The sequence below is a fragment of the Narcine bancroftii genome, chromosome 13 (genome assembly GCF_036971445.1).
Source record: "Narcine bancroftii isolate sNarBan1 chromosome 13, sNarBan1.hap1, whole genome shotgun sequence".
NCBI lineage: Eukaryota > Metazoa > Chordata > Chondrichthyes > Torpediniformes > Narcinidae > Narcine > Narcine bancroftii.
In genome coordinates, this window is record NC_091481.1 from 67690610 (window position 1) to 67716574 (window position 25965).

The 25965-nt window shown below is 46.6% G+C and overlaps 1 protein-coding gene across 1 annotated transcript in view; it reads left to right on the forward strand.

The window, feature by feature from the left end:
- The first annotated feature begins 3760 nt into the window (after positions 1 to 3760).
- Positions 3761 to 25965, forward strand: part of LOC138748257 (paramyosin-like) — an 83761-nt gene continuing 61556 nt past the window's right edge. The window contains exons 1-4 of the mRNA XM_069908106.1: positions 3761 to 3794; positions 15380 to 15576; positions 18150 to 18266; positions 19427 to 19607. Of these exons, the coding sequence (XP_069764207.1) occupies positions 15387 to 15576; positions 18150 to 18266; positions 19427 to 19607 (488 nt within the window). The 5' untranslated portion in view covers positions 3761 to 3794; positions 15380 to 15386. The remainder of the gene's footprint in view (positions 3795 to 15379; positions 15577 to 18149; positions 18267 to 19426; positions 19608 to 25965) is intronic.

A 25965-nucleotide genomic window follows, 5' to 3' on the forward strand; every position in this document is an offset into this window, starting at 1 on the left:
TGATTAAGAACAGTGTGGATTTGTGCACAGAAAGTCAACTCTCAACTTTTAGGAGGGGACCAAGATGATTGTGTTCAGCTTGAAGTTGCCTATCATAATCCCCAGTTTATTTTCAGGAATCAGAAATTATTGTCATGAACAAGTCATGAAATTCAGTTTTTCAAAAGCAAATCTTTTGAAAAAATTGTTGTCCAGTGTTCTTAGGGACACAATTCACGAGCACTTGGAGAAGTATAGTCTTATAGTCAGAGAGGATATGTGAGGGGAGGTCTTGCGTCATGAGCCTAACTGAGGTTTTGGAGGAGGAGACAAAACAAATTGAAGGTAGATTGGATGTGGTGTATATCAATTTTAGTTTGGTATTTGATAAGGTTCCCCATGGCCAGCTCTTCCAGAAAGTTATCAAGCTCGGAATCCCTATTAACCTGGCTAAATGAATTTTGAATTGGCTTGTCAACCTAAAGGAGGGAGGTAGTAGATGAAACATAAACTGCATCGAGGTCAGTGACTGGTGGTGTTCTGTAGGGACCTGTTCTGAGACCCCCATACTTTGTAATTTTTATCAATGACTTGGATGAAGAAGTGGAGGGGTGGGTTAGTTGGACCCCCAACATCCCTCTGTTCTTCCACACTATTAAGAATGCTGCCATTAACCACATAATCCAAGTTCGACCTTCCATTTGCATTTAGCATACGCCTCTTTTTCTCACCAAAACTATAATATCCTTTGTAAACAAGAAACTTGCCAGCCTTGCCCTTCACACTGACCATGAACTCTTTCTTGCTGACTACTTTACATTAATTGACAATTTGACCTTTTGTAAAAGTGATATGACAGATGGAGAATTTGCCCGTTAGCCACTCAAGAGGGACCAATATCCTGGCAGGCAGGTTTGCTAGAACTGTTGGGGAAAGTTTGAATTAGTTTGGCAGGGGTATGTAGAGCACGTCGAAAGAACCAAAGACTTGTTGATCCAAACCAAGGCTTTTTATTAAGTAAAAGACTGGAGCATATCACAAGTCGACCTGGTCTGGCTAGGAGCAATCCTTTAAGACCTGCCAGTAGGTCTCAGCCAATCACAGTCATCCTACACTACAATCTGTACATGTACACATTGGTGATAGAATCTATACTCTCACAGGGGATAAGAATTAGAATGTGAGGACCGGAAATAGAGTAGGTGGAAAGGATGATGTAATGTGTTGTGGGTTTGTGTGGGAGGACAGGCAGGGGAGGAAGCAGAAATGTAGTCAGTTGTTGTCCATTTCAGTGCATGGATCTGTAAATGGAATTACAATGTGGTCAGTACAAAGACAGGATTGGCTGATGCCCGTACTAGGGTTTAGATATTTCAAAAGGGATAGGATAGGGGTAAAAGGGGGAGGGGTGGTGAGAATAGTATTACTGTTCAGGGATAGTATCACAGCTGCAGAAAGGGAGGACGTCATGGAGGGGGTGTCCACTGAGGTGTGGGTGGAAATCAGAAAAAGGGAGTAATCACTGTATTGGAAGTTGTCTCTAGGCCCCAAATAGCCCTCAGGACACATAGGAACAGATTAGCAGGCAGACGCGTAGAAACAGAGGTGTGGAGCAGAAAATACAGGGAGTCTTCAACTTGCCAAATATAGACTAGCTCCTCCTTACTTCAAGAGGAATTAGATAGGACAGAATTTGTCAGGAGCATCCAAGAAGGATTCCAGACATAGTATGTGGACCAGCCAACTAGAGGAGAGGCCAGACTGGATAATGAACCCGGTCAGGTTACAGATCTATTAGTGGTGAAGTATTTAGGTGATGGTCACCACAACTCTCTGAGTTTTAGCATAATTATGGACATGCATAAAAGGAGACAAAATGGTAAAGTGTTTAATTGGGAAAGGACCAATTACAATGGGATGACAGAAACTAGAGAAAGTAAATTAGGAATAGATGTTCTTGGGAGAAAGTACACAAGTAATGTGGAGGATGTTGAGAGACCACTTGCACTGGGATCTTGATAGGTTTACCACAAACAGGAAAAGATGGAGAGACAGAGTAACTGTGGTTGACAAAACAGATGAGGTGGCTAGATGGCCAGAATATTCTCAAAAAGGAATCCAGAATGGTAAAGTTCCACAAACCTTCTGCTGGGAATCCTAACAACACCCAGGCATCAGATCCACGGGACACGGAGGGAGCAAGAGTGTTGCAGGTTGACCGAGCAAACTTTGAGAACGGGGAAAACAAAATTGTAACACGAGAAGTCTGTCGATGTCATCAGCTGGCAAGCCAGTTGGAAGGCTCCCCGCACAACCAGTCACTTCTCCCACCTGTCGAGCGGTGCGGCGGATTGGCGAGTGCCTGTGATTTCCTGTCGGTGCGACGGACATGGCAGGCTGCGCACGGCCCCCGCTGTTCCGTAAAGGCTGATCGGCAGCGAGCTGGGCCTGAGTGGGTGGGTAAGCAAGGGTGGGCAGAGAGTGTAGGTGAGGAGTAATGGGCAGGGGAAGTTATGGTGGTGCGAGGGGCAGTTAGAGGGAGGGATGAGTAGAAGGAGGGGTGGATAGGGAAGAGGTAAAAGGGGAGGGGCAGGGTGAGTAGGGGAGGGGTGATTAGAGGGTGAGAGACGGGTAGAGGGAGGAACAGGTTGAGGGGAGAGGCAGTAGAGGGGCGTGTATAGGATGGGGTGGGTAGAGGCAGAGCGAGTGGAGTGAGGGGTGAGTAGAGGTTGGGTAAAGGACTGGTCAGGTAGAGGGATGGTGGGTCGAGGGTGAATAGAGGCCCAGAGCCTGAGGAGTGAGCAGGAAATGCTGAGTCCTGATGCAGGCCAAAATGGACACAGCCTGTGAATGCTGACTATATCTCCACAGGGACCAAATAGGTTTCCCTCAGGTCAAGCAAAGGGTGAACTTGAGCTACCTACTCCTGACCTGTAACATTATCCTCCTAAAGTTTAACATTACATATGTTGAAAGAAAGAGAAAACATGCAGATGTTGTTGAAAATTTTCAATAAATATTTAGTTCGGCCCTCGACTTAGTCCAAGTTTTTAATTTTGGCCCTCCGTGAATTTGAGTTTGACACCTCTGTCCTAAGGCATTCCACACATACACAAAGAGCAGGAGGATGACAAGAGTGAAGGTAGGGCTGAGCCTGGAGGTGGAGGCGGAGGACCATAATGAATACTTTGCTTCAGTAGGCACCAAAGGATCCTGGTCAAAGTGAAGTACAGTCTTCTCAGGGATACTCAGCATGGCTTCCCTTCACAAAGTGGTTGGATGGAGGGTTAGGCACCAAGTTGGGCAATGTTTTCTATTAGCAACAAGCGTTAAGTAGTACAGAGCTACAGACCAACATCATTTTAAACACCTGATAAAATACCATTTGTGAAACCGTTCAAACTATAGAACTATTTCGGTTTCGTTGAGACACACCACGGGAGCAGGCCCTCCCAGCCCAGATGACCCTCCTCACCCAATGCATGTTGGACGGGGGACAGACGGAGTTCCTTTGCCTTGCTCACAGCTGCCACGACACTCTCTCCACCAGCGGGTTCACGACGCTCCCGGGTCACAGCAGGTGGCGGGGCCCCGTTTCCAGCACGTCCACCCGCCCTCGGCAAAACGCCGCGGCGGGAGCAGGCCCCACGGTGCCGCGTCACGCGGCGCCGGTCAGCACGAGGCGCCTGACGACGCCTGCCCAGTCACACGCGACTCTGATTGGGTGGCCGCACGCTCAAGTGGCTTCCGATAGGCTGGTCGTGCTTGAGGCTGGCTTGGCGCCTTTTTCGACGGGGTGTGCGGCGAAGGCGACGGTTAGTGGGAGCGAGGCGGCCAACAGACATCTGATGGCGGCGAGGACTCGCTGAGGAACCCGGTGTTTGGGGGGGGGGTAATGAGGAAAGGTGAGCGGGTAAGTGGGGTCCTGACCCCGGTTGATGGGGGCCCCGACCCCGGTTGATGGGGCCCCGACCCCGGTTGATGGGGGCCCCGGCCCCGGTTGATGGGGGCCCCGGCCCCGGTTGATGGGGGCCCCGGCCCCGGTTGATGGGGGCCCCGGCCCCGGTTGATGGGGGCCCCGGCCCCGGTTGATGGGGGCCCCGGCCCCGGTTGATGGGGGCCCCGGCCCCGGTTGATGGGGGCCCGGCCCCGGTTGATGGGGGCCCCGGCCCCGGTTGATGGGGGCCCCGGCCCCGGTTGATGGGGGCCCCGGCCCCGGTTGATGGGGGCCCCGGCCCCGGTTGATGGGGGCCCCGGCCCCGGTTGATGGGGGCCCCGGCCCCGGTTGATGGGGGCCCCGGCCCCGGTTGATGGGGGCCCCGGCCCCGGTTGATGGGGGCCCCGGCCCCGGTTGATGGGGGCCCCGGCCCCGGTTGATGGGGGCCCCGGCCCCGGTTGATGGGGGCCCCGGCCCCGGTTGATGGGGGCCCCGGCCCCGGTTGATGGGGGCCCCGGCCCCGGTTGATGGGGGCCCCGGCCCCGGTTGATGGGGGCCCCGGCCCCGGTTGATGGGGGCCCCGGCCCCGGTTGATGGGGGCCCCGGCCCCGGTTGATGGGGGCCCCGGCCCCGGTTGATGGGGGCCCCGGCCCCGGTTGATGGGGGCCCCGGCCCCGGTTGATGGGGGCCCCGGCCCCGGTTGATGGGGGCCCCGGCCCCGGTTGATGGGGGCCCCGGCCCCGGTTGATGGGGGCCCCGGCCCCGGTTGATGGGGGCCCCGGCCCCGGTTGATGGGGGCCCCGGCCCCGGTTGATGGGGGCCCCGGCCCCGGTTGATGGGGGCCCCGGCCCCGGTTGATGGGGGCCCCGGCCCCGGTTGATGGGGGCCCCGGCCCCGGTTGATGGGGGCCCCGGCCCCGGTTGATGGGGGCCCCGGCCCCGGTTGATGGGGGCCCCGGCCCCGGTTGATGGGGGCCCCGGCCCCGGTTGATGGGGGCCCCGGCCCCGGTTGATGGGGGCCCCGGCCCCGGTTGATGGGGGCCCCGGCCCCGGTTGATGGGGGCCCCGGCCCCGGTTGATGGGGGCCCCGGCCCCGGTTGATGGGGGCCCCGGCCCCGGTTGATGGGGGCCCCGGCCCCGGTTGATGGGGGCCCCGGCCCCGGTTGATGGGGGCCCCGGCCCCGGTTGGGATGGAGGGGGTTTGGAGAGAGCGGGAGGGAGGGAGGGGGTTTGGAGAGGGAGGGAGGGTAGGGGGGTCGGAGAGGGAGGGTGTGTTAGAACGTGTTAATTCCTCTCAAGTTGGCCATAAGGTTCACGTTATGATGGCCTTCTTGAGTTGGGGAATTAAGTTGAAGAGTCCTGAGGTAATTCCATTTAACTCTGATTAGCCACATTTGGAACATTGTATTTAATTCTGGTCGCCTCATTACATGAAGGATGTGGAAGCTATAGAGAGGATGCAGAGAAGGTTTAAGAGGTTGATGCCTGGCTTGGAGAATGTAACTTATGAGGCTGGTTAATGGAGTTTTCTTTTTGGAGTGAAGAAGGATGAGAGATGACTTAAAGGTCTCCAAGATTATGAGAATGGTGGACAGCCAGCACCCTTTTCATGGGGCTAGAGTAGTAAATATCAAAGGGCACTTGTATAAATTGAGGGAGGAAAGATTAGGGAGAGGTCAGGGGTAAGTTTTTTTTTACATTTTCACACTGCAGACGAGCAATGACCCTACTTTTTCCCGGTGAAATTCCTGGGAATTCAGGACCTCCATTTAAAAGACTAAACTGGCACATGGATGCAAGAAAAATAGAGTTATGGTGAAAGGTAGGGAAGGATTTATTTGTTGGGTAGGTTTCCATTGCTTGACACCACATTGTGAGCTGAAAGTGCTGTATTGTCTGAAGTTTGAGGCCAGTGACACTGGGCAGTAGTCATTTAGTCCAGCTACCATTGCTCTTGCACATGTTAATAATCTGGGGTTAAACAAGAAAGTCTGCAGTTGCTTTGAATGCTGTTTAATATATAGTTTCTGGAGAAACTGAGGTCAAGCAGCCTTCACAGGAAGGAAAGATCTATGTTAATACTATCTGGTTGGAGAGTGCCCAGACAGAATATCAGAATCAGAATTTATTGTCATGAATGTGTCACAAAATTCTTTGTTTTACGGCAAATATTTAAATAAACCACCTTACAAACTAGATATAAATGGTCCAAGAAAAAGACAAAGTGAGGTCGCGTCTGTGTTTCATTGTTCATTCAGGAATCTGATGGCAGAGGGGAAGAAACTGTCCTTGTGCAGTTGAGTGCTCGTCCGGGCTTGTATCTTTTTCTCAATGATAGCAGAATGAAGAAGGCATAGCCTGGGTGAAGGTCCTTGAGGATAGAGGTTGCTAGTAGATGTCCTAGATGGAATTGTGCCTGTGATGTCACAGGCTGAGTTAACAGCCCTCTGGAGATTTTTCTTGTCTGTGTGTTGACATCTCCAGACCGAACAGTGATGCAACCAACCAGACCTCTCCACAGCACACCTGTTGAAGTTTACAAGAGTTTTTATTGACATATGGAATCTCCTCAAATTCCTCACAAAGTATAGCTGCTGGTGAGCCTCCTTTGTGATTGTATCTTCAAGACAGATCCTCAGATGTTGACACCCAGGAATTTGAAGTTCTTTAATCACTCCTCTGTTGACCCCCCAATGAGGACTGGTTCATGTTCTCTGGATTTCCTCCTGAAGTCCACAATTGACTCCTTGATTTTGCTGATGTTTAGTGCAAAGTGGATGCTATGACATCACTCAACCAGCTGATTTATCTCTCTCCTGTTCACTTCATTGTTGTCTGTTATTCTGCCGACAACCGTGGCAAATTTATAGATACCATATTATGCCTAGCTACACAGTCATGGGTATGGAGTGAGTAGAGCTGTGAGTTCAGCACACATAGAACCATAGAAACTACAACATAGAAAACAGGCCTTTTGACCCATCTAGTCTGTGCTGAAACATCATTCTGCTAATCCCACTGACTTGCACCCATTCCATTACCCTCAAGACCTCTCCCATCCAAACTCCCACCACTCTCTGAGTGAAGAAGTTACTCCTAATGTACCCCCAAACCTTTCATGCTAAAGCCATCCTTGAGGTGCACGTGTTGATTGAGAGATTTTTCCCAATTCGCACTGTGGTCTTCTGATGAGGAAGTGAAGGATCCAGTTGCAGAGGCCTAGAGTTTGGAGCTTCTTGAACAGCACTGAGGGAATAATGGTGTGGAAGACTGAGCTGTGGTCTAAGAGCAGACTTGTGTATGAGTTGCTGTTGCTTTGGTGAACCAGAACTGTCTGCTGTGGAACGATTGTGATGATAGGAAAATAGTAGTGAGTCCAGTCCTTTACTTGGGTCTGTGTTAATTCTGGCCATGACCAACCAGCCATGATCAAAGCATTTAATCACATTAGATGTTATTGACCAGTAGCACTTACATCAACAGTGATGAAGTTTTGAAAGGCTGGTGTTGAATCATGTCAGCTCCTGAATATGTTCCAGTTCGCCGATCGTAGTAACAGGTTTTCAGTGGATGCTGTTTCTCTGGCTCTACACAAAGCCCTGGAACACCTAGACAGTAAAGATGCATTCCTGAGGATGCTTTTTATTGACTATAGTTCAGCATCTAATACCATCATCCCCTCAAAACTGATCAGCAAACTCCAAGACCTGGGACTCAATACCCCAATGTGTAAATGGATTATGGATTTCCTCACCTCCAGACCATAATCAGTGAGGATTGGTAAGATCATTCTTTCAGAATCTCCAACATTATAGGGCTGTGTACTTAGCAGCTCTACTCTACTTTACTTCTGCAACTGTGTGGCTCAGTACAATAATACAGTGTAGCACCCCATATCTGAAAAGCTTGGGAGCAGATGTTCAGCTTTTTCAGTTTTCAGAACAAAACTGAAAAAAGTCCAAAAACAGCACAGTAGCATCAGGAGAATGCTTGCATCAGCAATTAAACAACAACAACATGTTAGCACATCTCTTTCCTCAGGAGTTTGCAGAGATTTGATATGACACCAGCAATCCTGGGAAATTTCTACAGATGTGTGGTGGAAAGTGTACTGACTGGCTACATCATGGCCTGGTATGGGGATATCAATACCCCTGAGCATAAAGCCCTGCAAAAAGTAATGGGCATAGCCCAAGACATCACAGGCAAAACCCTCCCAACTATTGAGAACATATATGGGGAGCGCTGCCGTTGGAGAGCAGTAGCAATCATCAAGGATCCACACCACCCAGCATGTGCTCCGTTCTCGCTGCTGCCATAAGGAAAGAGTATAGGTGCCATAAGGCTCACACTACCTGGTTCAGGAACAGCTGCAACCCTTCCACCATCAGACTCTTCAACAACAAACTCAATCATGGGCTCATTTAAACACTGACTTGTGCACTTTATTGATTTTTTTAAAAAATATTTTCCCCTGCATTGCACAGTCATTCTGTTTAGATTTGTAATGTTTTCTTTTCTTTATTGGTTTACATGTATACTCTGTACAGTTTTTTTTTTGCACTACCAATAAGTGGTAATTCTGCTCACCTGCAGATAAAAGAATCTCAGGGTTGTAGGTATTCTGACAATAAATCTGAAATCTATTCCTCCAATTTGTGGGTGGCCTCATGCCATGGGCAGACATGTTAGTGTGCAATGGGGCACAGAATTAAAATGGCCACTGGGATATCAGTCAGAGCAAAGGTGCTCAATGAAACTATCTCCTCGTCTGTGTCCTGTCTCCAATGTAGAGGAGGCCACAATGGGACCACCAGATGCATAGGTAATCCCTGCAGATTTACAAGTGAAATATTGCTGTTTATGGCACCAAATGGTAGTGAAGGATTCTAGATCCTCCAAGATGTCCCGCTTCTACTACCATCAACTCAACCGTTACACGCATCTCCTCTATTTTCCGCACATCTTCCCATGCTCCTTCCACCCCAAGTCACAAGAACATTATTCCACGTTCTCACCTATCACTCCACCTGCCTCTGCGTTCAACATATATATCCCCCTGGGGTCACAGGGGTAGGTTCCAAGGGGGCATTTGTTAGGTCGTAATGAGGATGAGGGAGTCATATAGGGAGTGGTCCCTGCAGAAAGCAGTGAGGGGAAGATGTGTCTGGTGATGTGATCATGAATGTGGTGGAAATTATGGAGGATATATATGTTGAACGCAGAGGCAGGTGGAGTGATAGGTGAGAACGTGGAATAATGTTCTTGTGACTTGGGGTGGAAGGAGCATGGGAAGATGTGCGGAAAATAGAGGAGATGCGTGTAACGGTTGAGTTGATGGTAGTAGAAGCGGGACATCTTGGAGGATCTAGAATGGAAGACCTCATTGAGCACATTTTCCCTGTCCTCTGCGTGGGATTTCTCTGGATACCGTTGTTTCCTTCCACCCTTCAATTTGTATGGGGTAGGTAGGTTAATTGGGTGGCATGGGTTTCATGGGGTGGAAAGATCTTCCACTGAGCTGTCATTAAAATATGTGTAAAAACGATATCTTCTCTGAGCACTGTTAAGAGCAAGTTAATTGGTCACATGGTTTTATTTGGGTGGTATGTGCTTGTGCGATTGATGGGTCTGTTATCCTGCTGTACCTCTAAATTAAATAAAAGGACAGCTCCCCTCCTCTTACCATCTTTATTATGCCCACAGCATCTGCATCCTGGAAAATTAAGCTGCCAATGTTGCCCTTCTCTCAGCTATGCTTCTCTCTTGCCTACAATATCTCAGTGTGATAGTACAGATTCTATCACCAATGTGTATATATGTACGTAGTGTAGGATGACTGTGATTGGCTGAGAGTGTAGCCACACCTACTGGCAGCTCTTAAAGGATTGCTCCTAGCCAGGTCATTCTGGACTGGTCGACCTACTTGTGATATGCTCCAGTCATTTAGTTAATAAAAGCCTTGGTTTGGATCTACAAGTCTTTGGTTCTTTCGACGCGCATTACAATTTTATTAACTAAAATAAATTTTGAGGGGATGGAGCATCTGCTACGGCTGGAATGCCTCAACATTGGCCCACAGTCATCTACAGCCTCGAATGACTTTAAGCACTGGGTGAGATGCTTTGAAACATACTTACAGCTTTCTGATCCTGCTGTGATAGAGGACAGCCGTCGACTACTAATATTGATGACTATGGTGTCCCCGAGAGTCTACCAGAGTGTCCAGGACATGACCACTTACGCCACAGCCATGAAGGTGCTGAAAGGGCTCTACGAGCGACCAGTGAACAGGGTCTATGCTTGGTACAAACTTGCTACAAGGAGGCAACAGCCCAGTGAGTCCTGTAAAGCTTATAGTGAGGCACTAAGGCCAATGGGCAGGGACTGTGCCTGCACAGACAGAACTGCTGCGGAGACCACAGACGATCTCATTCGGGATGCCTATGTGGCCGGGGTTCGATTGAATGAGGTGAGGCAGTGCCTGCTAGAGCACGGGGGAGAAAACCTAGAGGATGTGATCTGGATCACAGAGACGATGGAGCCTGTGGTCTTAAGTATGGACATATACTCTGGGGGCTGGACTCCACACTCTGATGTGAGTAGGATACCCTCCCTCTACCCTACTACTGCCGCTACACTGCCCGATGCAGCCCCAAAGTGTTATTTCTGCGGGAAGAACAAGCACAGCAGGTCCCAGTGCCTGGCGAGAAAAGCCAAGTGCCAGAAGAGCCTTAAAGATGGCCACTTTGCTGCAGTCTGTCGCTCCAAAATGGCCGCCGTCAAACACAGTTCCTCGTGAAGCCAAATCGCCACCCTCCATTTCAAGCACTTCTTCCTCAGAGCTCTTGTCCAATGAGAGTGAGGACTCCACCACACGGCAACGCCTGACATCGCGGGGCAGACGCCGAGCGCGGAAGGTACAACCCACCCTCACCGCAATGGCATTCACCCTAACTTCCGACCAGGCCCCAGCCCCATCCTTAACGCCCACCGCCGACCAGGGACACGCTGCCTCCACTGACCGGGGACCCGCCACTGACTGGGGACCCACCACCGCTGACCGCCCCACCACCGACAGCAAGCAGCGACCCCCAGCACTTACCTTTGGCTGCAGGCAGCAACACCATCTCCCCGACACTGTTTTTTCAGGCCCCACTGTTTGCATGACGTCATCACGCACACGTTGCATGACATCATCACGCAGGACTCCATTTTCTACATTACAAGTCTCTGCATCAATAACCCTTGACCAGGACTTCCCCCAACCCCTAGCGCCTTTGGAAGACTACACAAAAGAGTCTGGAAAAACAACCAACTGAAAAACCTCACAAAGATAAGCGTATACAGAGCCGTTGTCATACCCACACTCCTGTTCGGCTCCGAATCATGGGTCCTCTACCGGCATCACCTACGGCTCCTAGAACGCTTCCACCAGCGTTGTCTCCGCTCCATCCTCAACATCCATTGGAGCGCTTTCATCCCTAACGTCGAAGTATGGGTTCCACACTATGCCGACACTACGTCGAAGTAATGGGTTCCACACTATGCCGACAAGGCACGGCCACTCATCAAGACCACCTCCTTCCCCCTATCAACCGAAGCCAGAGCGGCCTTCGACCACATCAAATTGGACATCGCTGCTGCAATGCTGCACGCCATCGACGAGTCCATTCCATTTCAAGTCGAAAGCAATGTGTTTGACTTTGTACTGGCAGCCACTTTGATCCAGGCCGGCCGGCTGGTAGCCTTCTTCTCCAGAACCTTCCAGGGTCCTGAGAGCCGACACTCCTCTGTCGAGAAGGAGGCCCAGGCTATAGTCGAGGCAGTACGTCGTTGGAGACACTACCTCACTGGCAAGCGCTTTACGCTGCTGACCGACCAAGGCGCGGTCCCCTTCATGTTTAGCAATACCCAGCGAGATAAGATCAAGAATGACAAAATTGCCAGGTGGAGAATCGAGCTCTCCACCTTTAATTATGACATACTGTATCAGCCAGGTAAACTCAACGACCCGCCAGATGCGCTCTCCAGGGGGACACACCAATATGCAACTGGACAGGCTGCAGAAACTCCACGAGGAGTTCTGTCATCCAGGGGTCACTAGGTTCGCGAGCTTTGTCAAATCTCGCAACCTGCCCTTCACGGTCGAGGAGATCCGCTCCATGACCCTAGCCTGCCCAGTGAGCTCTGAGTGCAAGCCCCACTACTTCCGTCTGGAGAACACCCACATCATCAAAGCCACCCACCCCTTTGAGCATCTCAGCGTAGACTTCAAGGGGCCCCTACTGTCAACCAACCATACATAACACCTACATCCTTACTGCTATCGACGAGTACTCCCACTTCCCGTTCGCTGTGCCCTGCTCAGACATGACTGCCTCCTCAGTTATAGAGGCCCTGCACAGCATCTTTGCCATCTTCGGGTACCCCAGTTACATCCACAGTGACAGGGGGTCCTCGTTTATGAGTGCGGAGTTGCAGCAGACCTTCTGGAGCGTGGCATTGCCTCAAGCAGGACCACCGGCTATAACCCATGCGGCAATGGGCAAGTCGAAAGAGAGAATGCCACCGTCTGCAAAGCGGTTATGCTTGCCATCCGGTCCAAAGGTCTCCCCACCTCTCACTGGCAGGATGTGTTCACTAGTGCCCGACACTCCATCCGCTCCCTTCTATGCACCACGACCAATGCCACCCCCCATGAAAGGATGTTCTCTTTACCGATGAGTCGGATACGACAATACCGGCATGGCTCACGGTTCCCGGTTCAGTCCTTTTACGACGCCTCGTCCGGTACTCTAAGAATGACCCCTTGGTTGACCGAGTGACTCTGCTCCATGCGAACTCACATGATGCCTACGTTGAGTACCCGGACGGACGGGAGGACACAGTCTCGATAAGGGACTTAGCAAAGCCGGATCAGGTGCAGCAGTGCCTTTCACCCAACCTCCCCCTATTCCTTCTCCCCCAGGTCATGTGCTTGAACAGAGGGACCAGCACCACCCCACCAGCTCAGGCCAGCCTGTCGACAACGCCATTGGGGAATTGAGCAAAGCAGTGGCCACACCCTACGGGCCTGCTGGCGACACGACTCCAGTGACCCCAATCCCGGCGCCACAGCAGTCACGCTGGATGGTCAGAACCCCTGACCGGTACAGCCCTTAACCTCCATTCACCCTGGGATCGATTCTCAAAGAAGGGGTGAATGTGATAGTACAGATTCTAACTCCAATGTGTATATGTACAGATGATAGTGTAGGATGACTGTGATTGGCTGAGAGTGTAGCCACAACTACTGGCAGGTCTTCAAGGACTGCTCCTGGCCAGACCAGGTCATTCTGGACTGGTCGACCTACTTGTGATATGCTCCAGTCTTTTAATTAATAAAAACCTTGGTTTGGATCTACAAGTCTTTGGTTCTTTCAACGCGCATTACACTCAGTCTGCCTTGAAACTGTATGTTGCCTTTTTGACCTGTTGAATTGAAATAAATGCAGTTGGAACTGAAAATGCAGTTGAAAATAAAAAATTTTTAGACATGCAGCACAGTTTGGACCATGACCCTGTGCTGCCAAATTGACCTACACCTTGGTACACTTTGAATAATGGGAGTAAATCAATAAATCGGAACACCCGGAGAAACCTATGGAGACGTACAAACTCCTGACAGTAATGCTAAATTCGAACCCCGGTCACTGGCACTGTAACAGCATTCAGATTCAGAATTTTATTGTGAACATGTCATGAAATTTGTTGTTTTGTGGCAGCATCACAGTGCAAACATTTATACAAAATAAATCAAAATAGTCCAATAAAAAGTCAAAGAAAAGCAGTGCCTTTGGTTCATTGTTCATTCAGGAACCTCGTCAAGTTTATTGTCATCACAGCAAAACAGCATTCTCCAGTCCTCAGTGCAAAGCATACAGACATAATGCACATACTTATCCTGTATGTGTATAGTTTGTCTGTATTCATCTATATAAATAAATATTGTTTTATGCATATGAGAGTCTTGGACGGTTTGTGTGAGCAACCTGATGGCAAAGGGGAAGAAGCTGTTCTTGTGCTGCTGAGTCCTCGTCTTCAGGTTCTTGTACCTTTTTCCCAATGGTAGCAGAGTGAAGAGGGCATGGCCTGGGTGGTGGGGGGTCTTGGAGGATAGAGGCTGCTTTCTTAAAACACCACCTCTTGTAGATGTCCTTGATGGAATGAAGATTGGTCCCTGTGATGTTGCAAGCTGAGCTAAAAACCCTTGAGTTATTTTCCCTGAGTGTTGCACCTCTGTACCAGACAGCAGGCCCTTTCAAACTGTCATGTAAAATGGGGTTAACCAGGCAACTTGCATGGCAAGTGATCCAGTTACATGGTGATTTGAAAGGGTCCAACTGGGTCCCTGACCTACCTCAGAAATGGTCAGGAAAACCAGTAAAACTTACCTGGGCATCCTGGTCCGGTGTTTCAAAGGGGAAATGGCTGACCTGTTTACTTTGATGATGTCAGTGCTCGCACGCTAGCATTACAGGGATGTCCCTGGCTGAGGTGGCACTGCCACGGTGGGGGGGGGGGGCAACGGGAGGTCGCTTCCTCGGGAGGGAGAGAGGCAGCTGCCATGGATGGAGAGGCATTGGAGGTGATGACTGACGGCCTGTTTTGTATGGGGGGGTGGGGAGAGACTGCCGATAGTTCTCATGAGTGCGTCACTTACTGCGTCATCATGATTTAATGAGTCGATTTTCCCCTGCGATTTGAAAGGTGTTAACAGCACCTTTGCCCCAGTAATCGCACCTGGGACCCAGGTGGGCTAATAATGCAACCAGTCAGAATGCTCTCCATGATACACCTGTAGTTTTCGAGAGCCTTCATTGTACAGACTCTCCTCACTAAAAGATTGAGGCTGACTATGTGTTTCAGATATGTTGTAGCTTCCGTCTCTGGTATTAAAGTTTTGTATCCTTGCCTGGGTTTCCTTGTTGACTTTGAGGTTCTAACCTTGTATCCCCTCTACAAATGTCTACTATGATTTGGCTACTTTTTAAACTCAGCTCATCATTTGTGCATTTGATTGGATCGAGTAATCGTCTTTTCTGTGCTTCAGAGAAGTCATCCTCCGTAATATACTTCAGAATACTACTGAGGCAAAATTGAAATTTTTCACACAGTCTGGCAGATTCTTGTAACCTGAGCATATTGATGCTGATGTTGAACCCGTCTATACTTTTTACAGTGTTACTGTGTCTCTAATTTCATCCCTGATCAGTTAACCTTGTATTTTGGGAGAAGACTTTGAACTGTATGACAATGACTTTATATTCTCTATTTATCTCACACTTTTGATCGTAGATAGCCTGGGGGAAAAACTGAGGAAATAGTGGCTTATTTTTGTTTGTGCATTTGATTAACTTTCTCCTTTATTTACCTTTTGTTCTCATCTCTTTCTTTATTCATCTTTGAATTAATATGCTAGATTATTGATGGAGCAAGGAAAAGGAAAACACAATGACCTTAAGAGGAGCTGTTCTTTTGACAGCTTTTTCCAATGCAGAACACAAGACAATCAGTGCAATGGATCAAATGTGAAATTGCAAAACATTGATGTGTGCAACAGAGAGCAACATGCTGCAGTAAAGCGGACTTTACCATTCCCATCAATGGGTACAAATGGTAAGTTTTTGCAAGCAATTAATTATATTGTGATCGACGATATGTCAGCATCCATTCTAATATTCAACAATAAAGCAAAGTACTTCAAGCATATTGTTGATGTTGAGAGAAATTGACCTGATGTCTCAAGCCAAGAATAGCATGATGACACATTAGAGGAGCTGAAACTCCACAAAGACCTTCACTGTTGCACATTGTCCCAGGGTAGGGCAATGTAATAATAAAGAGGGTGCGGGGAAAGATTTAAAAGGGACTAGAAGAGTAGGGCGATGGAACAGGCTGCCAGAGGAAGTGGAAGAAATGGGAAAGAAGTGTTAAAAAGGCATTTAGATAAGTATTTAGATAGGAACGGTATTTAGAGGAATATGAGACAAAATTAGACAAATGGGACCAGGTTGGTTAGTATGGATTTGGGCTGAAGGACCTTTTTCGGTGCTAGAAGCTTCTATAATTCTCTGACAAATGTCTATGATCTTTGCAAATTTTTTTACTCCATTAGTATTTTACAGTGCTAGTGACCCAGGTTCAAATCCAGTACTGTTTAAGGATTTTGTTCCCAATGTGTCTGCATGGGTCTCCTCCTGGTCATCCAGTTTCCTTCCACCCTTAGAACATAGGCTGGTTGTAGGTTAATTGAAGTATTTGGGTAGTATGGGCTGGAAAGGCCTTTTACCATGCTCTAATTTAAAAAAAAATAAAAAAGCACTAGAGGCCTTTTGGCCCTCAATGTTGTGCCAACCTTTATAAACAGGCTCAACAATTTAATCCTTCCCTAACTCACACTCATCCATGCGCCTGGCCGAGTCATCTACGCGCCTGGCCGCCTTTTAAAAGTCCCTAATGTACTAGCCTCCAACACCACCACTGGCAATGCATCCCACTAATACAAGGTCAAAGAATAAATTCACTAGAATCTTGCCTTTGTCTTGGCTTATTCTCTACAAAGCTTCAACTCATTACTCATTCATCCAATGACTACTCCCACAATGGCTGCTCTGCTAATATCTCTCACCTTCTTAAACTGTCCAGCCCTCTCACACTCCAGCTCCTGTTCACTGCAAAAACAAAGTTTTACATGCTATTCTAACAATACTAATCAAATGTAAAACTGTCAGTTCTTTGTTTCTGCAGGAGACTTTATATTTATTTTTTACTGATGGAAACCACTTCTAGCTGTATAAAACTTTATTTTTGTTAGCATTTTTGAAGTTTCCTGAAATGGAAAATTGGCAGTCTGACATGGGGCTGAAACATCAGAAATTTTGTATGAGCCTCAGCTTTCCCTGTTGTAGAATAAAGAATAGGCCATTCAGCCCATAATGTCTGTGCATAACATTGCCAAAGTAAAATAAATCTGCTGCTCGTACAAGATGCATATCCCTCTATTTGCCTCTTTAATACTACTATCCTATCTGCTTCCAGCACTACTCCTGGCAAACCATTCCAGCCATCCACCACTGAGTGTTTTAGTGTGTGTGGGACAAAAAAAATGCCCCATACATATCCCCTAATCCCATCTCCTGCTAACAACCCCCCCCCCCCCCAACCTTAAACAAATGTCTTGTATTTAATGTTTTTACCATGCAGGAAAACAAATCTGACTATCTGCCCTATCAATACCTCTTATAATTTTAAAACTTCCATCCAACATTCAAGAGAAAACTATTCAAATTTGTCCAATGCCTTCTTGAGGTTCATGCAGATTTAATCCAGGCAGAATGCTGATAAATCTCTTTTATACCCTATTCAAAACCACCTCATCCTTCTTGCAATGGGGCACCTAGAATTGCACACAATACTCCAAATGTAGTTTAACTAGAATTTCCATTGCTGCAAAAAAAAAAAAAATCCTTTCAATTTACTTGTGGAATTTAAAAACTCCAACAGAGTTTGTCTGCCTGAATAGTGTTTGGATATCCTGACCAATTCATGCCATTTTTGCTGGGAAATCCTTGGAACATGTGGAGATCAATATTATTCTACCCCACTACCTTCCATTGGTAGTGTATTTGAATTGATTTTCAAGATAAACAAGTTGAATTGCTTCTATTTCAACAAGGTGAGAAGAGTCTGTCCATAAGCAAGTTCCTATGCTTTCACCATACAAAAATTTCTCACTCTTGTCATCTCCAGTTGCTATCTCTCAAGTCTCCTTTCACTATGGACTCTTGCCTCCCTCATAGGTCCCTAGACTGCAGTCTTTTGTATTCTGATTCTTCAAAGAATTCCTGTCTCTCTTTACTTAGATGGTTGTCCTCCATGTAATCAGTTGTTATTTGGGCCAGCTGGTTGCCTCTGTGGATACAAACAGAAGTGAACCTATTTTGAGATTAGAATTTAGTTAGATTCCATAGGTCAGAAAAATGCAAATTGTAAAATTTTATCTTTCTCTTATTTTAAGATTTTGCAGCTTAATTTCTCTTTCCTCAACAATAAGCTTCAATGGTTACAGGGTTGTAACAGTTTTCATCTCCTAATAGATATTATTTTTGTGAATGAAGCGATTTTATTTTGTTCACCTGAAGGCACATAGATAGTTTAATCCTAATCAACTATATACCTTGTCCTTTCAGAATTGGGATGTGAGATTAAAGCAATTAACTCCATTGAGAACTCGACTGAAATGAGCATTTGCTCAGAGGAAGATGTCCTAAATTGCACATTTAAATCCTGTGATACAGAAGGAAAAGGTAACATGTAATTTGCTTAAACACATAAATGGCAGAGGAACTCATCAGATCATGCAGCATCCATTGGAGGTAAAGATACCTGTATGTAATACCAGTGTTTTGGCCCTGAGCCCTTCTTCAAGGTATGAGCAAAAAGCAGACAGGTGGCTGAATGAAAAGGCAAGGGGAGGAGGGAAGAGGGTCGGTGGTGGGGGGGAAACACAGACCAAAAAGCAAAAGGTGATCATTGGACATGGATAGGAGGACAGTAGAGGAATGGTGAGAATTATCAGAGGAAGGGTTTGGCTCTGTTAATGCAGAGGTGGAGGAAAGGGGATGAGGGAAAGAGAGAGACCAACCTGGAGGAAAGGAGACATAGGAGAAAGGGTGGGGGGGGCTAACAAAAACCAAAGAAACCAAATGACTGGGTGGTGCTCAGATGAAATAAGATGTGCTGTTCCTCCAGATTGTGAGAGGTCTCAGTCTGGCAGTGCATGAGACCATAGTCAGACATGTCAGCATGGGAATGGAGCAGGGAATTGAAGTGGGCTGCCACTGAGAGATCCTCGCTATTGCAGCGGAGCGAAGGTGCACAACAAAACACTTTTCCAGTCTGCATCCAGTCTCTCCAATGTAGAGGAGTCCACAATGGGAGCACCAGATGCAATACATGATCTCTGTAGATTCACAAGTAAAGTGTGGCTTCACTTGGAAGGACTGTTTGGAGTTCCAAATGGTGGCGAGGATGGAGGTTGGGCACAAGTGTTGCATTTTTTTCATTCAGAAGGGTAAGTACCAATGGGGTGATTGGTGGGAAGGGGGGAGTGAACAAGGGAGTCATGGAGGGAACATCATTGTAGAAGGTGGAGAGGGGAAGATGTATCTGTGGTGATATCATGTAGTAGGAGGATGATAGATGCAGTGGCTGATGGAGTGGTGCTACTGGGGGGGCCTTCCCTCTTCTCATAGCCTTTTTATTCAGGTGCCTTCCTGTTTTTTTTCTCGTACCTTGAAAAAGGGTTCTGGTCTAAAATGTTATTTATCTTTACCTCATGGGCAATTCGTGGCCTGCTTATGTATTACGTATTTTTTTTTATAAATGTTGAACTTCAACTCATACACAGTCTAAAGTAAATCTGATTATTTTAAACCATTGAATGATTTCACTTTTGTATTTAAAGGAGAAGTGTATGTATCCAGAATCATTTCATATCTGGAAGATGTAACAGGTCAAAGCTGTAAGAAAGGACAGCTAAGAATGCTGCACCAAATGTTCAATCCAGAAGAAAGGGACATTGCAGTGAATTTAGGAACCTTTCACAATGTCATGAAGCAGTGGATAGCTGAATGCAGAGAGGAGGGGTAACTATTATAGTTTGCACTAAAGCTGTAATTATGCCATTATAAAACAAATAACTTTTTTAAATTTGAAGCTTTTTTATGAAGTTTAACATTTCTGAATGTATTGTTAGATTACCTACTTCTACCACCTTTCTGACAATGCAACTACCATTTGGGTCCAAATATCTTTCTCACATCCCCTTTACTCCTTGGCCCAAAATACCATCTTGATTAACATGGATGAGTTGGGCTGAATGGCATGTTCTGTGTTGTGTGACTTTGTGGCTCCAGCCAGTCTCTTCCCATAGGTGAAATATCCCATCTTTAGAAACATCTTGGTGAATCTCCTGTGTAAACATCCTTATTGTATGTTGACCAAAACTGTGCACCATTTACCTGCTGTGTGTTAACCAATGCTCTATGAAGTTGCACCAAGGTGTAATTATGCTTAATTTCTGTCCAGGCTAATAAAGGTGTATATTTTGCTTTTTTACCACCTTGTAAACAAAGGTCCCTTTGCTACTTAATGATCTTAATTACTTAATGTTACTTTATGTTCTATTATTATTAGACCAAGCAAAAAGCATCACCTCATGCACACTAGGATTAAATTCCATCTGATAATGTAATGTCCAATTTACCAGCTGATCAATATCATTTTGCAGTTTAGTGGTAGCAATATAGCCCAGGTAGTGGAGCCACTGCCTCAATACCAAATAAGCAAAATCCTGGTATCCAGCACATACGGGGATTGCGGATGCAGAAATGCAAATTTTCCAGTTGCATGAGAGACACTTTTCCAATTCCAAAGAATTGCTTATTCCAAAGAATAAGCAATTTAAAAATCAAAACACAGTGCAAAATGTGAAATAATTTGGGGAAAAAAGTGTTGTTATCCTTAAATTTAAATTCTAATCTTAGTCACTGGTGCAGTAACAGTGTTGCACTAACCACCGCCACTGTATAATTAACCCCAAGTTTACAGATAGACCCTTACTAATATAGTTACTGTATTTAATGGCCTATAAGACCCACTGGTATATAAGCCCTCCCCACCCCATTTCAGCAGGGAACAATTGTTTAGGTGTACTTACGAGTAAGCATTTAATGTTATTGAAATATATAGCTACAGTACAGCAGAAAAAAATGGACAAAAGGAAAAATTGTTTTAATAATAATACTGCTGTGATTTTCAAGAAAAAACAAAATCAGCTTAGCTATAGCAAAAAAGTATTTTATAAAAACAAACTGCTGCTGTCATTCCCTTCGTTGGTCCCACTGCCCTGCTTTCTCCCGGTGGCTCACTGTCCTCTCTCAGCGGCCTGGGGTGGGGGAAGTGGGGCAGTGGGATCAGTGGGAGGAAGTAGGGCAGTGGGATTAGTGTGGGGAAGTAGGGCAGTGGGATTAGTGTGGGGAAGTAGGGCAGTGGGATCAGTGTGGGGACTGGTTGGCGGGCTGTTGGGGCAGGGGGCAGTGGGACCAGAGCTGGGAGAGTCTCCTGACAACCCGCCACCATCCTACTGTTTCGTGCTCCTCCCCATACCCCTCCAACCCGTGACAGCTCGACACCAGCCCCCAACGATAGGTGGCAGTGATGTTAGTGAACCACATAGCAATGATGATCATGTCGGAGTTGCTCACCTTTATCACCCTAATTTCAACTTTGCATATAAGACACAGGAGATATGTTCGAGACTTTGGGTGGGGAGGGGGGGAGAGCGGGTCTTGTATGCCATCAAATACAGTAATACTAAAGATAAGGACTCTTACTAGGCAGATAGAGGGGAACACTTTAGGAGAGTTTCCCCAGTGGTGTGTGGGATCAGATGGCTCTTCATCCTAGGCAGTGCCATTTTATTCAGACAATTTTATTGAAACTTTATTCAAACAGCTGCTATAGGTGGGGCCATGACTGGGCGCTCCACTAGCCGAATGTTTGCTTCCATTTTCACCAGGAGCTTGTGTGCTGCTTCGGAGAACATTTACTTTTACAATTTTAAATTTTTATTTATTCTCATTAATTGTATCCCTTTTTTTTTTTGCGGGTTTCTGGTTCCAGGTAGTGTAAAATACTGGGGATTTTACTGCACCTGGATTAATACTTGTATTTGCCCTAAACTTTCCTCTGCTCACTTTAAACAAATATCCTCTGGTATTTGTGATTGTTGCCCTGGGGGAAGAAATTGCTGGCTGTCCACTCTTGTCAATGCCCCTCATAATCTTCTTTGGCTTGGCTTCGCGGACGAAGATTTATGGAGGGGGTAAAAAGTCCACGTCAGCTGCAGGCTCGTTTGTGGCTGACAAGTCCGATGCGGGACAGGCAGACACGATTGCAGTGGTTGCAGGGGAAAATTGGTTGGTTGGGGTTGGGTGTTGGGTTTTTCCTCCTTTGCCTTTTGTCAGTGAGGTGGGCTCTGCGGTCTTCTTCGAAGGAGGTTGCTGCCCGCCAAACTGTGAGGCGCCAAGATGCACGGTTTGAGGCGTTATCAGCCCACTGGCGGTGGTCAATGTGGCAGGCACCAAGAGATTTCTTTAGGCAGTCCTTGTACCTTTTCTTTGGTGCACCTCTGTCACGGTGGCCAGTGGAGAGCTCGCCATATAACACGATCTTGGGAAGGCGATGGTCCTCCATTCTGGAGACGTGACCCATCCAGCGCAGCTGGATCTTCAGCAGCGTGGACTCGATGCTCATAATCTTACATATCTCTTAAATCACCTCTCATCCTTTGTGGCACCAAAAGGAAACACCTTCTCTTTTTCAGCTTGGTCAATCATTAGACCTGCTCTCCAATCCAAGTATCATCCTGGTAAATCTCTGCATCTTCTCTAGAGCATCTACATCCTTCCAAGTGTAATCCAACCAGAATTTTATAGAATTGCAGCCTTATCTCTTGGATCTGACCTCCATCCCCTGACTAATGAAGGTTAACATGCCATACACCTTCTTAATCACCCTATGAACTAACCTGGCAATTTTTAGGGATCTATATTGGACCCCAAGATCCCTCTAATCCTCCACACTGTTAAGAATCCCTTATCTTGATTGAATTCCATTTGCCTCTTCTCTATATCATGTCTATAACATGTTATAACCCATTACAGCCTTCATCCTTTGAATCATTTGCAAATTTACTGGCCTACATCTCCACCATCCATCATTTATAAAAATTTCAAAGGCAGTGGTTGCAGAACAGATCCCTGTAGAGCCCAACCAGCCACTGACCTCCTGACACAGTATGTTCCATCTACAATCACGCTCTGCTTTCTGCAGCCAAGTCAAATTTGAATCTAAACAGTCAAGGTTCAAGACTTGAGCTGGGGTGTGTCCTGTATTGTCCCAGGGACTTGACTATCTGAACACTTCAAAAGATCTAGCATTTCCTCTTGTACAGGTACACGATCCTTTATCTGGAACCCTTGGGGGACAGTGTGTTCCGAATTTAGGATTTTTCTGGATTTCAGAAAGCCCACCTGAATTGTGCACTCCCTTCCAGTCACCCAGCCATCTCCCCCAACTGCGGTCCCTTGGACATCTCCGCTGGTCCCTCGGCTGCCCCGCCGTCTCCCCCGACCGCCGGATTTTGGAGCTTTCTGGATTTTAGATGTCTGGATAAAGGATCGTGTACCTGTATTCATTTAGGACCTCACTTCCTCCACTGGTTCCAGGCATATCCCCTCTTTATCCTTAAGCAGCCCCCCTTCACTCTCATCATCCTTCTGTTCTTCACAAATGCATAGAACACCTTGGGGTTTTCCTTAATCTGACATGTCAAAGCCTTGCACTCTTCTAGCTCTTCCAAGTTGTTTCTCAAGTTCCTTCCTGGATCCCGTATAATTCTCATGAGCTCTTCCTGACTTTTGCTTCTTAAACCTTGCATATGCTTCTTTTCCCTTCATGAATTGTATTAACTCATAAACTTGAAGGTTCTAACATTCTCCATCCCATCAGTGCAGACAGGTGTGTGATTTCTCTGGCTCTCTTTCCAGAAATAAATAATTAGCTTCTTGGTCTTGGTGACCTTGAGCAATATTATTGTTCTGGCACCATCCAACCAGGATCTCTATTTCAATTATTTATTCTGCCTGAGATCGCGATGGTGTTGTCATCAAATTTGTAAATTGAGTTGCAGCCAAAAGGCTGTAGGTTCATTGTATAAGGAATAGAGCAGGTGACTCAGCACACAGTTTGGTTGTCCCTATGTTGAAGGTCAGCATGGAAGAATTGATACTGATTGGAGTCTGCTGTTGAGGATTTTGTAGCCAAAAAGACACCCAGGTCCTTGAGCTTTGTCAACAGTTTTGCATAGATATGATCTATACTCCCCCCCCCCACCCCCCTCCTCGCCATCCCCCAAAGAAATTAATTAAGGTACAAACCCCAACAGATAAATAAAGAAGAAAGTGAATTAAGTTTGTGGCATTTAAGTCATGTTTTAATTTTTGTTCTTTCCTTTCCCTCTTATGGTTAACTTAATATCTGGGGAAGGGGAAAAAACACTGGACATAATGTGATAAAGAAATGTTTTATATTGTTTGTATATTTTAAAAGACTCAAGTAAATATAATTTTTTTTTTTAAAAACACCATCTCTGATGATGTGTAATGATGAATCAAGTATTGAAATCGAGAACCTGGTTGAAGTTAATGCAAGCAAGACCAGAAGGAAAGGCGGAGAACCATGCACTGTCTTTATTAAGAGGACACCGTGGAGAGGGTTGTTATGTTAAAATTCCTGGTCCTCGTCAGAAGATCTCCCCTGGAGCCAGCACATTAAGGCAACCTTGGAAAAGGCATACTCATGCCTCTACTATCACAAGTCTGAGTAAATTTGGCATATCATCACATACCCTGACAAACATCTCCAGATGTACTGTGGAATATATATACTGGCTGGTTGCATTGTGGCTTAGTTTGGAAACATGAGGTCCTAGAAATGCAGAAGGCCACAGAGAGGGGCAAACGGCCGTCCATTACTGCCATTGACCTCCTGTCTATTGAAGACATCTATGCAAGAAGCTGTCCTAAGAAGTCAGCCAACATCATCCAGGGTTCTTGTAATCTCTTCTCACTGGCCATTAACCAGAAGGTGCAAAGCTTGAAGTCCAAGACCAAGAAGTCTTTTTTTTTCCAGCAGCTATCTGGTTCTTGAACCTTCCCTTGCTACCCTAACCATAAACTACAGTGGGATCACTAAAGGATCTGCCTATATATTGAAGTGTCACTTTTTTCTTGCACTAACTTCAAATGTGAATGTTTATTTGTATATCCTTTTGTATTTATTATCTCTTGTTCTCCTCTCTTGACATTGTGGTAATTTAGTTTGTACTTTTGCAGTTGCTACAACTTGTTCATCTGTGTGGCTGCAGATAATAAGTATTTAATTGCATCTGTATGTTAAATGTGGGTATATGGCAATAAACTCTTATCTCATAAATTCAAGCTGAAGGACCTCATTCCATTTTCTGTACAGTAGCACAGTTAGTGTAACGGTTAGCATAATGCTGTTAGAGCGTCTGGGACCAGGGTTTAAATCCGCATTATCTATAGAGTTTGTATTTTCTCCCCACCTGTGTAGTTTTCCTCTGGGTGCTCCAGTTTTCTCCCACCCTTCAAAAATGTATGAAGGATTGTAGGTTAATTGGGTTCAAATGTGCGGCACAGGCTCGTGGGCCAAAAGGGCTTGTTACCACGCTGTATGTCTTTTTAAAAAAAATCATGTAGAAACTGATAGCAATGACCACTGTCTATTAATCTTCTCTCCTTCCAAATGCCCTTGCTAAACTGTGGCATTCCTGACCTGGGCACTAGGGAGGCAACATACAACTGAAGATCTTGTTTGCTCCTGTCAAATTCAAGTCCCCTTTGACAATGGTTCTTCCAGTCGTCTTCCTCCCCTGCTGTGCAGCAAAGCCAATTATGGTGCCATAATTTTTGCATTCCCTTGAAAAGCACTCCTACCTGTACCCGTCCCCAACCGTATCAGCACAATATGTTTTGTCGAAAGGGGATGGACATAAGAGACTCTTGAACTACCTGTCTGTGTGGTGGTGGTCACCCATTGCTTTTCTACCAGTGCATAGTCACACAATGTGGAAAAAGCCCTTTGGTCCAAATTATCCATGTCATCCTTTGAGATCTTATGGAACGACTTCGTGTAGCCATTGCTTGCAGTGTGAGCAGATCGTGAAATTTATTGTCCTCTTCTGTTTGCTGTGATTAGTATTCAAGCTGGCAGAGTCCGCAAGCATCGAATCCATGCTGCTGAAGACCCAACTGCGCTGGGTGGGTCACGTCTCCAGAATGGAGGACCATCGCCTTCCCAAGATCGTGTTCTATGGCGAGCTCTCCACTGGCCACCGAGACAGAGGTGCACCAAAGA